This window comes from Macaca fascicularis, chromosome 1 (assembly GCF_037993035.2).
Source record: "Macaca fascicularis isolate 582-1 chromosome 1, T2T-MFA8v1.1".
NCBI lineage: Eukaryota > Metazoa > Chordata > Mammalia > Primates > Cercopithecidae > Macaca > Macaca fascicularis.
Window position 1 is genome coordinate 156,137,908 of NC_088375.1, and position 23,826 is coordinate 156,161,733.

The 23,826-nt window shown below is 38.1% G+C and overlaps 1 protein-coding gene across 1 annotated transcript in view; it reads right to left on the reverse strand.

The window, feature by feature from the left end:
* PTGFR (prostaglandin F receptor) overlaps positions 1-22,852 on the reverse strand; it is a 49,095-nt gene extending 26,243 nt beyond the window's left edge. The window contains exons 1-2 of the mRNA XM_005542941.5: positions 22,635-22,852; positions 20,362-21,231 (exon numbers count right to left, since the gene is read on the reverse strand). Coding sequence (XP_005542998.1) covers positions 20,362-21,159 — 798 coding nt within the window. The 5' untranslated portion in view covers positions 21,160-21,231; positions 22,635-22,852. The remainder of the gene's footprint in view (positions 1-20,361; positions 21,232-22,634) is intronic.
* Between the last annotated feature and the right edge of the window lie 974 nt (positions 22,853-23,826).

A 23,826-nucleotide genomic window follows, 5' to 3' on the forward strand; every position in this document is an offset into this window, starting at 1 on the left:
TGTCCCTCTACACTACCCAAGAAGAGGCTTTCTGTGGGGGTTCCACCCCTGCAACAGGCTTCTGCCTGGGAATCCAGCTGTCCCCTTACATCCTCTAAAATCTAGGTAGAAGCCACCAAGCCGCCTTCACTTCTGCATTCTGTGTGTGTACAGGCTTAACACCATATGGAAGATGCCAAGGCCATAGGCTTACACACTTGGCAGTGGCAGCCCAAGATCTGCCTGAGGCCCTTTGAGCCACAGGTGAAGCCAGAGCACCCTGGATGTGGGAAACAGCATTGCAAGGCTGTGCAGGTCCTGCTAGGTCTCTGGGCCTGTGATGGGAGGGGCTGCCTCAAAGACTTCTGAAATGGCTTTCAGGCCTTTTTTCCATTGTCTTGGATATTAGCACATGGCTACATTTTAGTCATGCTAATATCTCTAGCAAGTGATTGCTCCACAGACTGCTTAGAATCTTTCTCTACCAGAGGACTAAACTGCAAATTTTCCAAACTTTTACCCTCTGCTTCCCTTTTAAATATGAGTTCCAACTTTAAGTCATTCCTTTGCTTCTCTATCTGATCATAAGTTGTTAGAAATAGCCACACCATTTCTTAAATGCTTTGCTACTTAGAGATTTCTTCTGCCAGATACCCTAGGCCATCACTCTGAAATTCAAATTTCCACAGATCCCTGGGTCATGAAAACAATGCAGCCAAGTTATTTGCTAGGGCATAACATGGATGATTTTCACACCAGTTCCCATTAACGTCCCCATTTCCATCTGAAACCTCATCAGCTTGGCCTTCTCTGTCCATATTTCTATCCGCATTTTGGTCACAACCATGTAATCAGTCTCTAACTTTCCCTCATCTTCCTGTGTTCTTCTGAGCCTTCCAAATTCTTCCAACCTCTGCCCGTTTTACAGTTCCAAAGCCACTTCCACATCTTCAGGGATCTTTACAGCAACACTCCAGTCCTGGTATAAATTTTCTGCGTTAGTCCTTTCTCACATTGCTATAAAAAATAGCCAAGACGAGACTGGGAAATTTATAAAGAAAAGTGGTTTATTTCAGCTCGAGATTCTACAGGCTGAACAGGAAACATGGTGCCAGCACCCATTTCTGGTGAGGATATTAGGAAGCATATAGTTATAAAGGAAGGCAAAGGGGGAGCAGGCATGTCACATGGCAAAAGCAGGAGACAGAAGGGGGAGGTCCCACACTTTGAAACAACCAGATATCATGAGAGAGAACTCACTTACCAAGGAGTTGGTGCTAAACCATTTGTAAGGAATCTGCCTCCATGATTCTATCACCTCTCACCAGGCCCTACCTCTAGTGTTGAGAATGACATTTCAACATGAGATTTGGAAGGAACAAACATCTAAACCGTATCACCCAATGTTGGGGGTAGGGGCTGGAGAAAGGTGTTTAGGTCATAGGGGTAGATCCCTCATGAATGACTTGGTGCCTTCCTTATGATAATGAATGATTTATGATTTATCACTCTGAGTTCAAGCAAGATGGTAATGAGTAATTTCTTGCTCTGAGTCCATGCAAGATCTGATTCTTTAAAAAAGTGTAGCATCTCCCCTCACCTTTCCTGCTCCCTCTCTCACCTGTGACGTGCCTGCTCTGGCTTCACCTTCTACCATAAGCAAAAGCTCTCTGAGGCCTCCCCAGAAGCTGAGCACAGCTGGCATCACACTTCCTGTACAGCCTGCAGAACCACGAGCCAATTAAACCTCTTTTCTTTACAAATTACCCAGTCTCAGGTATTTCTTTATAGCAATATAAAAAATGAGCTAACACTGAAAATTCATATTGCTATAAAGATCCCTGAAGATGTGGAAGCAGCTTTGGAACTGTGAAAGGGGCAGAGGTTGGAAGAGTTTGGAGGGCTCAAAAGAACACAGGAAGATGAGGGAAATTTAGAAACTTGTTAGACACTGATTAAATGGTTGTGACCAAAATCACAACCTGATGGAAATATGGACAGTGAAGACCAGGCTGATGAGGTAGCAGATGGAAATTAGGAAGTTATTAGGAATTGGAGTGAAGGTCACACATTTTACCCTCTAGCAAATAACTTGACTGTATTGTGTTCATGTCCTAGGGATCTGTGGAAGTTTGAATTTAAGGGTAATAACCTGGGATATCTGGCAGAAGAAGCAAGCAGTAAAGTGTTCAAGATGTGGCATGGCTGCTTCTAACAGCCTATGATCAGATACAGGGAAAAAGGAATGACTTAAAGTTGGAACTTATATTTACAAGGGAAGCAGAGGATAAACGTTTGAAAAAATCACAACCTAGCCACGTGATAGAGAAAAAAAAGCATTTTTCAGGAGAGGAATTTATGTGGGCTGGGAGCAACCAGTTGCTAGAGAGATTTGCATGACTAAAAGGGAGCCATGTGCTAATATGCAAGACAATGAGGGAAAAGCCTCAAAGACATTTCAGAAGTCTTTGAGGCATCTCCCTCCCATCACAGGCCCATAGGCCTAGGAAGACATAATGGTTTCAGGAGCCAGGGCCAGGGCACCAGTGCCCTGTGCAGCTTCACAATGCTACTCGCCATGTTCAGGTTGCTTCAGCTCCAGCTATGGCTCAAAGGGCCTCAGATAAATCTCCTGCCATCACACCTGAGGGCATGAGCCATAAGTCTTGGCATTTTCCACATGGTATTAAACCTATAGGTGCACAGAATGCAAAACTGAAGGAGGCTTGGTGACTTTCCCCTGGATTTTAGGGGATATATGGGGAAAGTTGGGTGCCCAGGCAGAAGGCTGCTTCACTGGAGAGCCCCCAAAGAGAGTCTCTACTAGGGAAGTGCAGAGGAAAAGTTTTGGGTTGAAGCCCCCATACCAAGTCCCCAAAGGGGCATTGCCTAGTAGAGCTGTGGGAAGGTGACTACCACCCTCCAGACCCTGGAATGGTACAGCCACTTGCAGCTTGCACCATAAGCCTGAAAAAGCCACAGGCACTCAACTCCAACCCATGGGAGCAGCCATGGTGGCTGCACCCTGCAAAGCCAAAGGGATGGATTTTCCTCAACCTTGGGAGCCTACCTCTTACACCAGTGTGCCCTGAGTGTGGGACATGGAGTCAAGGACTATTTAAGCTTTAAAATTCAATGACTGACGTCCTGGGCTTTGGACTTGTGTGGGGCCTGTCGTCTCTTTTTTTTAGCCTATTTCCCCCTTTTGAAATGAGAATGTTTACCTAACGCTTATACCACCATTGTACCATGAAAGTAAATAACTTTTCCTTGTGCTCACATGCTCATAGGTGGAAGGAATCTGACTTGAGTCTCAGATGATATTCAAGAATTTGGGTCTTTTGAGTTGACACTAGAATGCCTTGAGACTTTTGAGTACTACTGTGAGGGGATGGTTGTATTTTGCAGTATGAGTAGGATATGAGATTTGGGAGGCCAAGGATGGAATGATATAGTTTGTGTGTTTGTCCCCTCCAAACCTCATATTGAAATGTAATCTCCAGTGTTGGATGTGGGGCCTGGCGGGAGGTGAATGCATCCTGGGAGTGGATCTCTCATGAATGGCTTCGTGCCTTCTTTGTGGTAATGAATGAGATCTCACTCTGAGTTCTCATGAGATCTGGTTGTTTAAAAGAGTGTGCACCTCCCTTCCTCTTTCTTACTCTCTCTGTCTTGCCATGTGATGTGCCTGTTTCCACTTCACCTCCTGCCATGGGTTAGAGCTCACTGGGACCTCAACAGAAGCTGAGAAGATGCCAGCACCATGCTTTCTCTACAACCTGCAGAACCATGACCCAATTAAACCTCTTTTCTTCATAATTACCCAGTTTCAATAATTCCCTCCTAATCATACAAAAATGCACTAATGCACTCATCCTGCATGCTCAGTACTTTCTAAGAGAGCTTTTGCCTTCTAGAAGAGAGGGATAGCAGAGAAATCCCTCAGGACTTACTGGGTTAGTACCTGAATGAACAGGACATCTTTCAGAGGCATCACTGTGATGCATGATTTGTAATTGGTTGCTGCTTATCTCTTTATACCATTTAGCAGGTAATCTTTGCATGGGTTGAACTGATTTAAGTTTGAATTTTTAGCAACCATGTAAAACAACCCAAGAAGTCCAAGAGGAAGGTGGCACCAATGCTGTGGTTACATTCTAATGTCAATTCATACCTGAGGGAGGTGTTTAAGATCAGAGTGTTGATATAGGTAACACAGGTCATTCAGTCACCTTTACCACCAAACATAAAATGGCTTGCTAAATCAATGAATTGGAAACCCACATAAATGTAAAACTATATAAATAAGCAGGCTAGCTTTTATATTATGACCATTTAGTTTATACAGACAATCTAAATTTGGCAACTAACAGAAAGTCAATAGCACACAATGGAAATTACTCCTAGATAGATTGCTGTCTTCTCTGCTATCCAGGAAAGCTATATTTCAGTAACAAAAAAAAAAGTGTCATTATAGAAACATTTAAAAATTAAGATGTATCAGAAACTATCTTTTCACCGCAATGAATACAAGCATAATGACAGAGATATCAGTTGCTACTTTTTGTTGCAATTTAAAAATAAGCTTTTATTCTAGGAAATAAGGAACAAGACAGCACTCATACTGTTCTTTATATGCAATTCTAGTCCAGCGTTTCCCCAAAAGGTGCATTTCTAATGTAAGCAGACACAAAGGATATGCTAGTTTGGAGAAATATTCTAAGAAGTTTCTTCTGAATGCACAGGTTTTGAGCAATTCCAAACCACTAGACAGGTCTGGATGAGGGATAGGCCAATTACAGGTTTTGATGACCACCACTGTCAGCATCATATTCCTGGCACTAGGCAGAATGGGCCTACCTTCTATAGTGGAAATTTAGCTATACTCTTTCATCCACTGATTCCTTTCTGATTTAGTAGAACTGAAACAGCTACCAGAATACAGGCAGGAGAAGGTAAGTAGTAAAGTTACTCTCCATGTTAAAATTTTTTTAATATCAGAATTCTGGAGTCCAACCAAGAGGCACTGCAAGCATGAGACAGAATGAAAGAAAATCTCTATTTGGTCTGTTCGAATTTGATGGCCTATATTCCATTAATAAGAATGGCACTAAAATTCCTTAGACTATACCAAAGTACCTAAACATCTCACTAATTCAATTTTAAAAATCAGCTCAGTAAAAAGAATTGACTGTAACATTCATATCAGTATCTTGTGGCCAAAATGACTGAAATGACAAAAATTATATACTAGATTGATTTTCCACTTTAAGGCTTGCCTTTAGAATTTATACAGAATATGATGAGAAATATGCATTTTAAAGTAATAATGATCCCTCTGGGTTAAGAAGGTAATTTTACCTTTACATTTTGCATTCTTCCTGCCCAAATTCCCATTTGAACAACTCAGTTAGAAACAATACATATACCCACCAATGCCGGCAAAGGCAGGCCAGACTGTTGAGAGTGGGTCAGAGATAGAGGTCAAGGGACAGTTTGAACCACATGAATTTTGCTGAGGTGCACAGCAGGGCACTAGCACTTGCTATGGGGACAGTGACATTCATTTCTAGGCTGTACTTGGTGCAGTAAAGGGGGTCGTGACAGCTGCACACTCCTAATGAAGGGCATGATTCAAAAGAGAGCAGTGCCTCAGGTAACTTTGGACTACAGTAATACTCATGAAAAGAAGCTGTTCGGCAAAACCATGAAGTTTCCAGCCACAGACTAGAAGAAAAATACTATTATTAAATTTCAAAATATAATGAATGCAATAAAAATGGAATACCAAATCTGTCTAGGCAATTTTTGTAGAAAAGAATAAATATATATATATGTATGATGCATGAAAAGATAAATATTATGAGTAATAAATCAAGAAGCTCTGATATACTTGTAATAAGTATTTCATAAAGAAAAACAAGCAGAAAACTTTGTTTTTCAGAAGCTTCAGTATTTCAGAAGCACAAACAGAAAAAAAGAAAATAGAACATTTCTGTGGGGTTAAAAAAATCAAGTTAAAAAAGTATCCTGAGTATAAGCAAAATGTAATAAAAGTATTCCCACACTGAAACAAATTCCAAAGATAAGTAACCACACAGGAAGGAAAAGAATTAAATTGGTTTCAAACTCCTTCTTTGTAGAAGTAAATGAAGAAAACAAAATGGAATAAGGTCAGCAAGGTCTTTAAGGGAAAATAATTTTGATATAACAACTCAATAATCAGCAAAATTATTGGCCAAGATAAGTACATTTTCGAACATTCTAGTTTGACGCCTCATCCTTATTCTTCACATTAAGAGTTTAATTTTATACTTTCAGAAATCAATCAAAATACCAAACATTAGAATGGAGACAGTATGATCAAAAAGAAATTGCAGAAATAACAAAGCCAATAAAACAAAATATCAGTCAAATTCTACATAATTTTTCAATTGTTTATAGTATGGTTATGAAACTTATTTTATTCAACATTTTACAAATTTTCTTGAATACTCACTGTGTGACATGTCCTGTATTAGGCTCTGCAAATACAATGATTAGCAAAGCAGACATAGACTATATTCCTATGGAACTTCCAAAAATGTCAAAAATAATTTTAGAAAAGGGAGAATTTTCTAAATTTCTAAAATGGAAATTTTAGAATTTTTCTAAAAAATAACAATTCAAATCTAAAATCTAAATGTGCTGTTTCATTCCAGTACGGCCAAATAAGCTCCTATGGAATCAACCTTCACTCAATAGCTATGAACTCTGCCAAAAACAAAAACAAACACACTACCTGAAGACCCTGGAGAATAACCAAAAGCAGGAAAATTCTAGAGAATAATCAATTATTCTCTGGAAAAAAGGATGAGTTTCCTATTCCACAGTTTCCAGTCTGAAAACACACCCCAGTCTGTGCCATGCAGAGTAGCTAAACTCTGATACCAAACCCACAGTCTTTCCAGCCTGAAGAACCAGAGGACAGAGTTCTCCTGGAAACAAAAGAGCCAGAGAGGGGAAGCCCCAAATATTATATATAAACTCTGACCAAATCTTGGGCTGACCTTTGAACCATGCTTGTCTAGGGTAGATCCCATGTAACCTAGTTAAGGATAAAATAACTGGTATTTGAGCTGCTGTTTGAAGTTTGAGTCTGGTCAGGTTAATTTCCTGTTAAAACAGAAATATTAACACTCTTCAGAGGAATATAACAGAATGCAGAGTCTCCCTAACATAACATTCACAATGCCCAAGATACAATTCAATAATGTGCAATAAACAAAGAAACAGGAAACAGTGACTTGCTCTCAAAAGAAAATAGAATCAACAGAGACTGACTCCAGGATACAGAAATGCTGGAATTAGCCAAAAAGAACTTTATATTCTTAGAATATTAAGATATTATATCTTATTCAAATATGCTATTATATTTATTATGTTCTTATATTTTATTAGAATATACTCAGTATCCTTGAGAGTATAAATTTAGTAGCAAATTTGTACTGAAATCAAACAAACCAATCACTAGGAAAAAAATTAAAACTGTCAAAAAAATGCTGAAATAATGTCAAATCATAAAGCAACTAACATCCAAATTCCATTTTACTTATTCTAGTACCTGGAAAAATAAGAATTTCCCTACTGGTTTCTAAAACTAGAATAATTCTAATATTAAAAGTAAAAGAATAAAATAAAACAGGGAAATTACAGACCAATATAACTTTTTACACACAAAAATAAAAAGATTTTTTCCAAAAATATATACAAATAGCCAACAAGTGCATTAAAAGATGCTCAACATTAAGAAAATGAAACTCAAAGTACAATGAGTTACTATGACATCCACTAGAGCCATTATGATAAAATATAAATAAAAATAGAAAGAGAAAATAAAAAGTGTTGGCAAAAAAAAATGTGGAATAATTGGGACACTCACACATTACTGTCAGGAATGGAAAATGGTGCATCTGCTGTGAAAAGGTTTGGTGGTTTCTCAAGAAGTTAAACAGAATTACTATATTACCAAGAATTCCACTCCTAGTTATATACCCAAAAGAATTGTAAACAGGTGTTCAAAAACTTGTACACAAATGTTCATAGTGGCATTATTATTCACAATAGCCAAAAGATGGAAACAGCCCAAATGTTCATCAACTTCTGAAAAGATAAACAAAATGTGGTATATTGATACAAATGAATTTACTCAGCTACAAAAAGGAAAGATGTACTGATACACGCTACAATGTAGATGAACCTTGAAAACCTTATGCTAACCAAAAGAAGCCAGACACAAAAGATGACATATTGTAAGATTCTGTTTATGCAAAATAACCATAATAAACCCAGAAGGAGAGAAATTAGTGGTTGCCATGGACTTTGGAGTGTGGGGAGTGACTACTGTTGGATATGGGGTTTTCTTTGCGGGTAAAAAAAAAATGTTCTGTACAAGATGGTGGTGACAACTGCACAACGTTGTGAATGAATTGTACACTTTAAAATGGTTAAAATGGTAAATTTTATATTATGCAAATTTTACCACAATAAACAACAAATGTATCAAGATCACTGCTTTCTTATATACTTGTATATGTGAAAGAAAATAATATGATTATATTTAGAATAGAAACAAAAAATTTTAAAAAGTTAGAATAGGCCAGGTGCAATGGCTGATGCCTGTAATCCCAGCAGTTTGGGAGGCCGAGGTGAGTGGATCACCTGAGGTCAGGGGTTTGAGAACAGCCTGGCCAACGTGGTGAAACCCCATCTCTACTAAAAATACAAAAATTAGACAGGTGTGGTGGTGGGTGCCTGTAATCCCAGCTACTTAGGAGGCTGAGGCAGGAGAATCACTTGAACCTGGGAAGCGGAGGTTGCAGTGAGCCAAGGTCATGCCACTGCAGTCCAGCCTGGACAACAAGAGCAAAACTCCATCTCAAAAAAAAAGAAAGTTAGAATGAAAGTGTTATAAAACTAACACAACTAATTTGCCTCACTATTATGAGGAAAATTACAAAATTTTTATTCAAAACATGACTTTGATAATAAGATAGATTGTGATCAAGATAAGAAACACTCTATATTAAAACTGATAAATTGAACCCAAGTCTAAATAAAATGTAAAGATGATAATTGTACATAAAGCTAATACTAATTGTATGTAAAGATCAATAGGATAAGATAAAGGATCCAAAAATATCCAAGCACATGTTAGAATGTTATATATACTAAATGTAGGAATTTAAAACAGTTTGCAGGAAGATCATTCAATAAATAATTTGAGGACAACTGGCTAACCATTCAATAGAAAATTCAGATCATTAACTTGCAAATCAAACCAAAGTAAGTCATAAATGTATTAAAACATAAATACAAATGATGAATGGGGAAAATTGCTAGAAGAAGAAAAGAGATAAATGCTGATATCATCTCAGCCTGAGAAAAGCATTTTTTAAACATGAAACAAAGCAGTAACCACAAAAGAAATTATTAATTCACTACTGTTGTAAACTCAAGTACTGAATTAAAAGGCAAACAATAAACCTGGAAAAGCAACTGCTTTTATAACAGTTTATTTCATAAGTATTTTTATATATCAGAATTATCTGTTCTTTGCTATCCAAAGAGTTCTTGAACATCATTTAGAAAAACACAAATACCTGTACATTCGTAAAAGGGATAATGCCCAACAACTGTAATAAAAAATGTTTACTCTATTAATCAAAGAATTAAAATAATGTATTTTCCCCATTAGCTAGGTAAAAGGATACATGTACCCAGAATACTAACAGTAGTTATCTCTGGATAGTGGGATTTGGAAGATTTTTTTTAAAACCTTAATGTGTAGTTTGCTATAATTTTTTACAAGGAAATTTTATAGCTAAAGAAAATATTATATTTTTTCAAATAGCTTGGGGAATATAATACATGAAATTTAATATTCCTCAATAAAGGAGAAGATGTCTGTGAATAAAAGAAGGTCTCATCTTTCCAACAGAGTTCCTGAAACATGAGAGTGCCTCTCTTCACCCTCACACTACCGGCTTTCTGCTGCCCTAATTGCCTTGTTTTCACCCTTGCATTCTGTTTCTCCTTCACTCATGTGACTTTTATTTTTCCTTCTATTTTCTGGTCCACAGCCATGGTCATAAATGCAAGAAGCAAAATAAAGGGTGATATAATAACAATAACAACAAATATTGCTGCCACTGCTGCTACAACAATGTTCTTGCTGTGTATTTAGTACTTACTAATTCACCTTTGTGATCAGAGGTTCCTTCAGTATTACTAAGACATTACCTCCCTGACCTGCTATAAAGCAACGCCAGAAAAATACAAATAGCTATGTTTACCCCATAGTAAAAGTGGAAAAAGTAGGCAGAGGATGCATGTGGAGTTTGGAGAAGAGAATGCAAGGTCAAAGACAAAATGAAGGAGACAGAAAGCATGAGTCTTAGAATTTGTCTCAGGAATATTTTCCCAGGTCATGTCTCTGTCTCTATCCTTTACCCTCCACCTGGAGAGACACCCACCCATTTCCTCAGCAAAGTCTGCTGAAAGAGTAAATCAATGAGTAAATTATTCATGAGTAAATGAAAGCATAAATGAACTTTTTGGTTTTCTTCCTATTACTCATGTTCACAGCAATGTAATGATTTAATTGTTTTTCTTTATTTCTAAAACTTCCTTGGATTCTTAGAAAGTGTTAGAAGCTTTTGTAATGCTTCATTTCACCCAAAATTTATTTCTCTTCTATATCCTGAGTCACTTTCCTTATCAAAAGATAGTATAAAATACTAATTTGAATTATTAAATTTGTATTATCTAACTTAATTTTTCTACTACTCATATTTTATTACTTGAAAAATTTTTCTTTTAATATTAACCTGCTGTATTCTAATCCTGTTAAAGCCTGGCCCAAATACTAAAGAGTTTCTCTTCTCATTTTCACACTTCTGTATCTCCGGGAATTATATGCATTATTTTCTCATTGGTTCTTATAGCTTACATTAACTGACTTTCAATTACATTTATTTCCAGTAATTTTTCTTTGTAAATGATAGCCCAGAGAAATTTTTTCCTTTTCATAAGTTGTCACACATAATCCCATCCACAAACATTCATAATAAAATACCTGCTATTCTGTTGTAACAAAACACAGAATCGTTATATTTCAATTTCCTGCATATCTCTTCTCTTTTTATCTTATAAGTAAAATTGTTTAAGGCCATAGACATTATGAACAGTTAAATTGCAGAGATTGTTATTCTAGAATCTAGAACAGTGCCTGATACATGTTAGATGCCCAATAAATATTTGTCAGATCAATAAACAAATAATAACTTATGGATCATCTAATTAGAAGTGACAAATCCCTTTTACAAGTCTCATTATTCATTTAATAAATAATTTTAAAGTGCCTTTGATCATCTCATTGACAAAATGATTAGCAGGCAAAATTATTATTTAATAGTAACAGAAACAACAATGAGAATAGTATAATAACTGAAGCATATGGTACTTGTTATATGTCAAACACTATTTTAAGTGCTTTACATACATTAATTTATTTAATTCTCACAACCACCCTATAAAGTGGGTACTATTACTACTTATTTCACTTTATTTTACTTATTTTACTTTGCTTTATTACTACTTAATTATGAGGAAACAGAGGCACAGAGTGGCTACAGTCACATGGTCAGGAAGTGAAAGAAACAGGACTTGAACCCAGATTCTTAAACCACTAAACTATATTGCTTCTTCAAAGGCCAATATCTTACATCTTTTGCTTCAACTAAATTATAAGTTCCTTGAAGAAAGATCTGTATCCTTTACTCCCTGGTACCACTCACAACTCTAATCTAATAATTAATATCTTACAAATTATTAGAATATTTAGGAGGTTAGCAGGCAACATCTTCACTTCTGATGAGATAGTGAAATAAGGACCTATAATTTGAAACTTGGAGTGGAAACATTCAAGTTTTCTGAAGCTATGAGCTTCTTCCTCTCTTCCTTTCTACTGCAACCAATCTTTCTTAATGGAAGAGAAAATGGAAAACATCTGAACTAACACAGATGATAATTTTTCATTGAGATGGTGGGCAGCATTAATACCAATAAACTTTTTGAGTATTTATGGATTTTCTTGTATATTTACTACGCACCAATCACTCTGTGATGAGATTTTAGGGAAGTCAAGTTACTTAATCTGACAGTACATCTGAGTATACTATGATTTTAATCACAGATAGGCACAATTGTCTTAGAGTAACTCTAAGGTCATAGCTAAGGAGTGGTGAGGCTGAGATTCATGTTCCCCGCCTGTACTCTGAATAACTACACTGTTCTCAAAGGAAGCCTTGATTTGGGACTATGCACAAAAACCTAAAATAATTCATTTTACGTAATCCAATTGTCTCTGTCTCCTTCACCATCACACCACAGCCACACTCCATTTCAGCATTCCACAGTCTGAATTTCATTTGGGATACAATAGCTGAGGAGGAGTGAGAAAAAACACCTCCCTACCTATGTAAAACCACAACTATATTCACTCTTCTATGGCATTAGCTGTATTACACCCAGAAAAGAGGACAGACAGGAGACAGGTTTACACAAGCTCTGATACAAGTATCACAAGACAAATTTATCCTATTGGATGAAGTCCTCTCTGAGCACAGATAAATGACACTGATGTATCAGGTAAAACTGGGGTGGCTATACACGCCTTCCAAAACAAACGGAATGCATTTTATATGCTTCCTATAAAGATAAGTCTTAAGCAAATAAAGCTAAAACTGGCAACCCAAAGAGCTTTGGGACACATCAACATCTTGAATTGTTCTTCAAATGTTTTGGAGCTTAATAAAAAGCCCAAAACCCTTTAAGCCAGAAGATTTTTATATCCATGAGGGTATAAATTAAATACACGTTTCTTATTCGTTTACACTTAAGTCATTCAAGTAATGTTTTGTAAGTGTCGTCTCGATGTCTATGATATCTTTGGGCATTTTTATAAGTCTTTCTTCTTAAAAAAAAAAAAAAAGGTCATGTTTTTCCAAGAGTAAGTAAATTTAAAATAACAAAGTATTCCAGATCACTGTGCTCATCCAAAGCAACAAATTCTTGTGTAGATTCTCATCCTGGCAATGTCTTTTAAAACTGGACTGACATTTGCCAATTTTACACTATACACTTTTATGGAGGGAGATAGTTTTATACTTAAATGAGCTCAATTCCATATACATAGCCTATACATAGCTCATATATTTATCAAATAATACTGTAAATCAATGTGTAATGCACTTTATATGCAGATAGTACATGAACACAAATAGATTTCTGAAAAGTTGTCCTAAGGTAGACTGTGGAGGCAATAGACTTCGGGGCAGAGATTTGCATGCAGGAAGCTTCCCAGGGGAAGAGTGAAGTGGGGAAGGAAGCAGGATTGGGCAGGAGAGGAGCTGCAACGCAGTTGCAAGGAAACTCCTCAACAGATGCCTCAGCAAGTCCTGAAACATGAATGGACCTTCAGAAATATCCCAACAAGGCAAAGGAACAAGTTCCCTGTATCCCCACATCCACCAGTCACTGCACATAGACTGACCCCAAGAGATAGGGACACAATCTTGGACAAAGCAGCTACTTACAGCTAAAGGAAATTTCCTTGAGAAAAGGAAGATCAGGGAGGAGTACCACAGTGTCCGCCAAAAAGGTCTGTCGGGATTTTTTGAGAATTAATCCGCTGTGAATATAAAACCTACCTAATCTTTTAGTCTGATAACAGTACAAATTAAGGCACATACATTCACTTAATCAGCTGGTAAAGACATGATGTAAGCAAGCCCATTTCAAATTTCCACATTTACCATAGAGCTTTCATTTTATGGCAAGGCACATGCAATATCTGGAGGTCTTTACTCAAAGTAAGTTCTCCTCTTGTCCCCTGACATTCTCTCAGAGATAAAATACTAATAAAAAAATACATTATGAAAAAAATGTGTGGCTGTAGAGAAAATAACAGTGTTAAAGACTCTGGGGTGAAAATAATCCAAATTTCTATTACCTAATATTTTCCTTTGCCTTTGATACTTCCCATTCAATACTTGATTCATTATCTTATTCATTCAACAAACATTGATTAATGGCTCATTATATTTGAAATTAAAACATAAACTAATAAGGTAGAGTAAAGCCACCCAGCACCATTTGGAATAACAGAGAAAACACATAAATAAATCATTGTAATATCATAAAATAAAATACCAAGCCTAGTATATCCATGAAATTCCTCTAGAAGCTGACAAAATTCCTAAATTCTCATTCTGGACTCAAACTTCAGAAAGTCCAAGATTCTCCAGGACACTACTTCCAACTTACATTCTTAGGGAACTCCTGAACACAGAATTTCTCCCTCTCAGACCTCTCCAGCTCGAATCACAATTCAAAGTACTAGAAGTATTCCCAGGGCCTATCAACCAGGTCCTGACCTCCTCAGCAGAGCTAATCCAAAGTGGAAATGAGTGTAGTCAACAACTGAGCCCTCCTTTAAGTAGGATTCCTTTGGCAGAGCCTTACTGACCCCAACTATATGCCAGGCACTGGTCTAGGAGCCGAACACAGAACCATCAGCAAGGCCCTTCCCTCAGGAGCTTGTGTGCTAGGGGCAAAAGCCCAGCAACAACCAGATAAACAGAGAAATGTGTATTATGTTATCACATCCTGCTAGGTCCTATGAGGGAGATAAAGCAGAGGAAAGGAAGACAGGAAAAGAGAACAGGAACTTTTTAAGATAGCCTGGCTAGAGGAGGGAATATTTGAGAAAACAGAGAAGAAAGAGGGAGAGAGTCACATGGATGTCAAGAGGAGAGTGTTCCAGGCAGGAGAACACCAAGGCTCAGGGACAGGAACGTGCTCCCTGATCTCCCAGAACAGCTCCTCTGCTAGCTATTGTTGGTCATTCACCCCATGGCACTTACTTCATGCTTTCCCCAATGTGAGAAAGCCATCTGAATGCCAATGATTAAAGTACATTAACATATCTCTAAAATATGTCTTTTCTGCTAGATACGAATTTTGAGTCATTTAGGTCTAAGTTACAAACTTCGCAGGAGTAGAACCCAGGTGTCATCAGTCCTGTATCCAGACAACTTCACTGCTGCTTCCACGTTCCAAACAGAGGGACACTCCCTCTTCACAAAGAAAACTAGCTAAAACGATTTATGAAAATATTGCCTCTGAAATCAGCAGAAATCCAAGGTTAAACCTGAAAGACCTACATTCCAAGATCTAATATAAGACTATAGAACAGTCCATTTTGTTTGTTTGTTTGTTTGTTTGTTTGTTTGTTTGTTTTTAGAGTCAGGGGATACCTGTACAGGTTTGTTGCATGTGTATATTGCACAATACTGAGGTTTAGGCTTCTAATATCACCCAAGTAGTGAACACAGTATCTGATAGCTATGCCACCCACTAGAATCTCTCTTATTTGATCCAATGGCAATTGGTTAATTTTTTAAATTTGGGAAGTAATTTAACATTTATGTGTGTATTTGTATATATACATACACACACAGGTATGTATGTACACATCTATACTTTTATGTATGTACCTAAATACATAAGCAATATACACACTACATATACACATGTACACATTTATATTGTACATGTGCAATTTTCCACATTATCTCTTCACTTAAAACATATAAACGTACATCCACTCACCATCCTTTGGGTATTGAGGCAAGTGCTCAAGACACATACATAGATTTCCATTACACCATTCTTAAATATGATGATGGGGGTCAGCCTTTCAAAGAAAATATTATTCACTAATAGTCAAAATGTGTCATGCTACTCCATCATTTGTCATTAGCCCTTTAAGACCTGGTCATTATGAAGTCAATACCTTTAGTAATTTCAGGCAAAGTTCAATTAGCCACCCTGTTCTTTGATCTATATCTGACAAACACCTTAGTGACCAAACAATGTTTAACTATGTTGACTAGAAATATTAGCATAAGAGTAATCTTAGGAAAATCAAGCTCCAACTCCACATTTGCAAGAGAACACATTTCTTGGGTAAACTCACCTACATAAGAAATCACTTTGCTCTTCATGTACTTTATATTTCTCTTTCCATTCAAAATTATTCTGTATCCCTGAAGAGAAGGTAAAACAAACATATGGCCTTCCAGTAAAAGACAGCTGAAGTTTAATAGAGTCCCAGGTCTACCATTGGTGATTAGGGAACAGATTAAAATTACCATTTGGTTTCAGAGTTTGCTTGGTTGTTAACCTACAAAACTCAGAATCCATATACTGGTCAATCATTTCCAATCTTTTGACATTCATACTACTTAAGTTACAGTCAACCAGTCAACAAGTATTTGTTGCTCTGCCAAATAGGTGAACTACACATAGCACTAATAATTAATTCCTTTTAGGGTTGCATATTCTAGAAGTGGAGCATTACAAAGAATCATTACCCATATAAAAGTAGAAACAAAACAATATTGAGAAAATGTTTCTCAAAAGTGCTGGTAAATCTCTTTTTTCTCCTTCACAATAGAGACATCAGGAGAATGTGTTCAAGATTTATTTATTAAGGAAAAGTGATTCATCTAGGAAGAACACGAGACAATTTTATAATTGCTGTTTCACTTTCAAAGATGTTTAGAATTAACTTGTTGCTAAATGGAACTGTAAGATAATAAGCATCGGTTGTAGTTTCCTGTATTTTTTGGTTAGCATTATAATTAAATGAATGTGAATGAATTAACTGTGTTTAAAAACTACAAAACCCAGATATTGTGAAAATTTAAGTAAATAACAAGTTATATTTTAAACAAATGTTATGTTTGTACTACATTTCTACATTTCAATTACTAGAAGGAGGAAAGCACATTTTCCCCTTTTGGAAAAATAAAACACATTATAATGCCACAAGGGATTTTTAGGGTAAGGAAACTATTCTGCATGATACTGTAATGGTGGACACATGTCATTCTAGATTTTCAAAACCCATAGAATGTACAACACAAAGAGATAGCCCTAATGTAAACTACAAACTTTAGTTAATAATAATATAGCAGTGTTGACTCATCGATTGTAACGAATATGCCACATCAAAGCAAGATGTTAATAATAAAGGCGATGGGTGGGAGAAGGGGAAGGGAGTATTTGTAAATTCTCTCTACTTTCTACTCATTTTTCTGTAGACCCAAAACTACTCAAAAAAGTAAAATAGAGTCTATTAACATGAGAGAGAATTCAAACATTATGATCATTTTACCTTTGTATTGATTAAAACTCAACAAATTCAAGTATCACCTTACTCCTTTCCTCCTTTTAGTGTATGTACCTCTACCTTTGTTCCAGCTTGAGACTTGAAAATGACTGTGAACACTGATCAAAGAGTGTGTGCAGATTTTCATTCAAATACAAATCCAACAATTCACACTTAATCAGAGAGAAAAGGCACATGGTATGAAATGCGGCATTGACCTGGAAGCTGTCACTATTACAGTGCATCTGCGGGAATCCAGAAGCTTGGTTTCAGAGGTATTTTTAAAAATCAGAAGCTTTTAAAATACAAGGTGGACAGGAAAATGATGGCTCAGTAATTAATATCTATTAAAATCCTCCTAGATGTGTGAGAGAGAAAAAGAGAAAATTTTCAACTGAAGTATTAGTACTGGATGTTATTTTGAGATTCTCAAGCCTGTATTTATATAAGATTATTTATACCTGTCTGAGGACCTTAACTTAATCCCCAAGGCACTTGTGTCCAGAACACCAAAGCTCTGATGAAATCTTTTAGTCAGAAATTTTCATGAAGACTCAAATCCCCACAAAAGAAGCCAGGAAGCCAAGAATGCTTAAAATAACTCAAAATATCAGCCCCTTAAGTAATACCTGTGGTGTATCTACTACCCATCTAACACAGAAATAATTTTCATGCCAAAAGTATTCATATGTTGTGACATAGATATATCAGTAATTCATAGTTAAAGAGAAAGTGGACCTCAGAAAATGTTCTGTAAAAAATGAAACTTTATTTCCACTAGGAAATATGTTCAAAATATGAATTACATTGTAATATTTATTCCAAACCGAACCAAAAATCCAGGAATGGAGAAATTAGGGGAAAACATCCATGCCAAGAGTCTGAAATGTTGCTTCCTTCCATAGTCTTGCAGGAGTAAGTCTATGACTCCTATTCCTCAAAGTCGAAATCCAGTAACTAAACAGAATTTTTAAGTTGCCTCAGAATAAACAAAAAACAAAATACAAGTGATTACCTCAGTTGTCCAGATTATGTCTCTCATTTATTAATGCTTCACTATTTCACTGTTCTGAGGTATTCTCCAGAGACACAACCTTCATTGTAAAAGTTTATTTAAACATTTTTAGCCACTTCTTTTCTCACTTTCTTTGTGTTTCTTTCACCACCCCCAAATTCATTTCAACTCATTCAGACTCATTTTTTAGTTTTAAAAGCTACTTTACTTCAAAGCTTAACTACAGAAAACTAAAAAAGCATTATACTCAGGAAATTTCTTTAGTCAAGTGACATACATTAACCTCCTCAAAAATAAACAATGAAGTGGTTCCAGTGTTGTTAGAAATGGTTTCTGTTATTCAATTCACACAACTATACCCTAATCACAGATCAGATTCTTACTGGGTTCACCCAAGTAATTGTCAATTGACAATAAGCAGGTCTCCAAAGGTTGACTTGCCATTGATAGACCCACTCTCCCGTTGGGTAAGCTCTTGTGACCTGGCCAACTCAGGAACAACACAAAAAATATTTAAATGACTTAACAATTCAAGAAGCCAAATTCAGGTTGTGAGGCAATAATATGAATAGTAATTTTTTAAATATTAGAAAAGTAGAACTCCCTTTGTAAAATAAACTCAACTCTGTCATAGAATCTGTCTGCAGTAGCAGCTATCACAAACTTTTATGTGTATCAAAATCATCTGGATCATTAATTAAAACTGTATTAGTGGGCTGGGCACGGTGGCTCACGGCTGTAATCCCAGCACTTTGGGAGGCTGAGGCAGGTGGATCACGAGGTCAGGCATTTGAGACTAGCCTGGCCAACATGGTGAAACCCCATCTCTACTAAAAATACAAAAATTAGCCGAGTGTGGTGGCGCACGCCTGTAATCCCAGCTACTCAGGAGGTTGAGGCAGGAGAATTGCTTGAACCCAGGAGGCGGACATTGCAGTGAGCCAAAATCACATCACTGCACTCCAGTCTGGGTGACACAGCAAGACTCTGTCTCAAAAAAGAAAAAAAAAATTGCACTAGCAACAATTCTTGGGAAATCAGCCTGTTTGGAGCCTTGGAAAACTGCATTAGTAACAAGCACCTTCATTCTACTGGGTAAGATACAACCACTACCTTTGTCTTACCTCTACCTTTGCCTCAATTCCACCCCACCTGTATTGCTATCTGTGGATGCCCTCCCACTTCCCCATTGTTAGAGACGAGGGAAAAAAGAAAATCTTTGCCTCACTTGCTCGCTACAGAGGGTTTTGTTTTTGTTTTCTTTCATGGCATGTTGTCACTTCTTACATTATAAAGCAAAATGTTAGAAAGAGTCAAGGTCTTACTTATCTATGATAAATATGATTTTTGTCTTCTATCTGGAAAATGACATGATTTATGTTTGTTTCTAATAGCTTCACTTTAGCTTTCGTTTCCAAATTAAACTATTAAGCTATCACATATAGATGCTGGTTAAATTAAAATGTTAAATGAATGAAACAATAAGGGAGGAATCTCTGGCCTTCCTGCCAAACGTACCACTCCCTGGACTAATGGCATTGTGCCTGTATTAGTGAACTACTGATTTCTTCACTTGAACTATCCATGCAGTGTACCTGAACTATCCAGCTATCTCAATTCAGCACCACCCTTTGCAGTTCTGGTCATTACATGCTTAGGAGAACCCAGTAGCTAATATGTCCTGTTTACAAGTTAAAAGTCCATGTAACTTTCTATCAAGACTTACTGCAATCTGTTCAAATGTTGTTTTATAGTTGGTCATTTTGTTCACATTTTAGAAATAATCATATTCAGTATATTAAAAATATGTAACTTGTGTTAGAACTACACTGCTTTGAAGCAGCTAACACTATGGTTAAAATTGTTTAGCAACACATTTCTTTCACTTCAGGGCTTGTGGGAAAATAACCATATGTGTCATATCCCATGTAATTCTACGCCAGAGCTGAGTGCTGAAATATATTTTGAGTAGGGGTCATTCTCAGCATTTAAAAGACCGAACTTCCAAACTAACAACTTTGAAAAAGATAACCTTGAATTGAATATGGATTAACACAAGAAAGCAGAAGTCAAAATTTCAGGCTCTTACCAGAAATGGACTCCAACAAATACAGGAGACACACATTATTGCCAGGAGCTGGATCACCATTTCCAAATGATGAGATCTGCCTTGTCTGTGCTGCTGACTTTTAAATTTAACTCTTAAAAGTGTAATTCCTGTGATTGCATTGCACAACAATGAAACACCAAGGGCTAAGAGCCCCAGAAAAGAAAACAGTAGAAGATAAAATCTATCTTCCCAGTCTTTGATGTCTTCTGTGTTGTAGAAACACCAGGTCCTCGACGCCTGAATTTTATAGTCTCGATGTCCAAGGATGGGCAGCAAAGCTATAAAAACAGCAAACAAGCACACACCACTTAACATCATTTTCACATGTTTGGATGTAATTTTCGTAGAATGAAATATTGGTTTTGTGACTCCAATACACCGCTCAATGGCCATCACACTGCCTAGAAGAAGTGGGCACAGACCGGAAAACACCATGCAGATACCAAAAATGCTGCAAAGGACATTTGATTGGTCAAAGCGGATCCAGTCTTTATCAGAAGCATATACAAATACTGCTATCGCTCCATTGATGAGATGGCCAAAGAAGTCCGTGATTACCAGGCCACTAGCCAAAAGCAGAAATGATGCCTTGGACTTCTGTCTAAATCTCTGATATGCCTTCATGAGAATGGCAATGGCAAGGCTGTTTGACAAGATTCCCACTGTCATGAAGATTACTGAAAAAAATACGGAAAGCCGATTTTCCGTCTGGCAGGTTGTGTTTGAAAGAAGCCCAGCTGCAGAAGACACTGGCTGTTTGGAATTGTTCATGGACATTGTTGTGGAGATAAAAGTCAACCACTCAAGTCATCTCCCTCTCAAAACTGTGCAAGCTTGCAGTCCAGACATCTGTAGGTTAAAGAGAGAGGAATTATGAACAACGCATTACTGCTCATCTGACGTTTATGACTGACGTGCCCCAGCACCCTGTGGTGGGATAGGTTTTATCTGGCCTATCACAAGCAAGGTTGCATCATACTGAAAGCAGCTCATATCTGCCTGCGGTTCCACATTTCATTTTCAAGGTGAAGAAACTGTCGAAATTGAGACCCCTTGGTTAACTTCTGTGGCCCCTCTGCAAATGAGCACCTCCTCCTGTATGTCCCCCTGACACATCACTGACACCTTATAATTTTCAGGTTTTACAAAATTGCTACCAAGATTAGATTTAAACCCAATAAGGTTTTTAAAATCATAAGTCTATTAAAACAAAAAAAAAAAAACCTTTGTCCCCAAACTGCAGATTATTCCTCAGTTGAATGACCTCCTTGTCAGGCAGACATAACAATCTCCAAACTTTGGAAGGAGACTAGCAAGTTCATTGATGTTAAATGCAGATTTTCTGAATATGTTTCTAAGCATAAATCAAATAACAGCAAGCCACACACACGTTGAACCCATGAAAAGCAGAGTGGTGAGTCTCTAGGAAGGTTTTCTGGTCTAGCTGCCCCTGTGCAGAAATTCTGATTCGCCATAGGGAAGGGGGCGGGCCACGCTCACTGTGCACCTCCGCCAAGATACTGTCCAATTACAGCTTCAAAGTAGCAACATCCAAGGCGAAGTATTTATTTGTCACTCTTTCCCCTAGGGGGCTGAAGCCTGAGTCACAGACACTGGATACACAAGGCCACAGCCACTCTGCTCCGAGCTAATTCGATTGGCGTTTCCCGAGCAGCTAGCTTTCCCGGAGGCTGGGAATTCCGGAGCCAGCCTTTCCTGCGCCCAGCCGGAGTGGGACTGCCTAGGCTGCCCCCAGGACGGTCACCTCCTCCAGGTCTTACTCACAGTTCGACTTTCGCCCGTTACTACCCCCGCCGCCCTTTGGCCTGGTCTCACAACATCCTCTCCAAACTGACAAACTCGCTGAAACTTTCTGCAATTGCTCAAACGCCAAAGGGCTGTTTTCTCCCTCATCCCGGCACTAGGCGTGAGGAGGTCCCCGGCTGACAAACTCGAAGTGCCGCCCGCAGGGAACCCTGCAGCGGCAAGAAGCGGGATCTCTGCCGATTTCCCTCTTCTGAGACCCTTTCTACCCGGTCCCCACCCGAGCAGCTCAGAATGGGGACGGGTCAGCCCGAGTACCCTTCTTTCTCTGAGCGTCTCCCTAGCTTGGGGAATCTGGTCCAAACTCAGTGTCAGACGCAGCCGGCAGAAGCTGCGGCCGGGTGTCCCAGGGGGTGAGTTGGTTAAACCTGGGTCTGGATAGCATACGGAGGCCCATGCGTTGGGATCAGCCTCCGGAGGGGTGATACCTTGTCATCCCAGGCCGCCAACCGGGCTCTCTGCGGAGGAGAAGATCGAGCCGCTCGGTGAGCCATGGCGCCCTGGGCCGCCGCCACCTCAAGTTCCACTGAGCCCAGCGCGGAGATCCTGCTCGGGCGCCGGCTGTGGTCCTGCAGCTCGTCCCCTCCGCGCACTCGTTCCCTTAGCGCGGAACCTGCCGGGCGCGCTCCGCTCCTGGGATCCCTCTGTACCTAGCTGCGCTGGCAGCCTGGGAGGGATGGGGCGCGCGAGTGACCTCCGCCTCTTCGTCTTCTCTCTCGCCTCCGCCCCCTTTTCCATGGGCACAGAGCAGAACTGGGAAAAAAGGGGCACCGTGCTTGGATGCATCAGAGCTGCCCTTAGCCGCTGGACCAGCTAAAGAAAGTTTTGTTTTAAACTCATTTTTATCCCTAAGCCATCTCTAAGGATGCAAGACAGCAGTCTGAGAGCCGAGGAAACCCTAAGATGGTGTGTTAGGCTGTCAGATGGTGGCTTGCAGACAATTCATTCCAAGTCCAGCTCGAAACGCATAAAGAAACCAGGTAGAAGGAGGTTGTGTGTTTGAGGGAGAATTTTGTGGCAAATATCTCCAGGGAGTTAAAAACAGGTATTCAAGCCCAGTAAATGAAAACACTCGCAGCCTTAGAGTTCACTGTCACACAGAGGACTGGGACTGTTTCCAGCTTTTTAAGGAATGTGAAAAGGAAAAGGGGTGAGATGCCTTCTTGAACAACACGAGCAGATAAGGGATTAGTAATATTTCAGTGATTTTAGAAGTCCACTGGAGAGAGAATTTCTAGTGATATGTATACTCCAAGAGATGTACATCTAATAAATTTCGTGGAGATACATTTATGATGAAGTAATCTATTTTTTCATTAGGAATTATGATTTGAACCATTTTATTCTGTAATTGCTTTTATCTAATATTGCTTCGACACATACCCATTAGCTGTGTCTCATTTTTCTAGCTAAACACTTATGTGAATCTATTACTGACTTTTGCTCTTTTTATTGTAGTAAAATGTTGCTACTACTTATGTGAAAAATCAGTACCACATGGAAATGAACTCTGTTTCTCCATTCTAAAATCAGAAGGAACCTCTAAATTCCTGGAAATTGGAAGGGATCAAAAAATGAAAAAGTGGGATAAAATAAATTAGCCATTAACTGTAGAAAAGA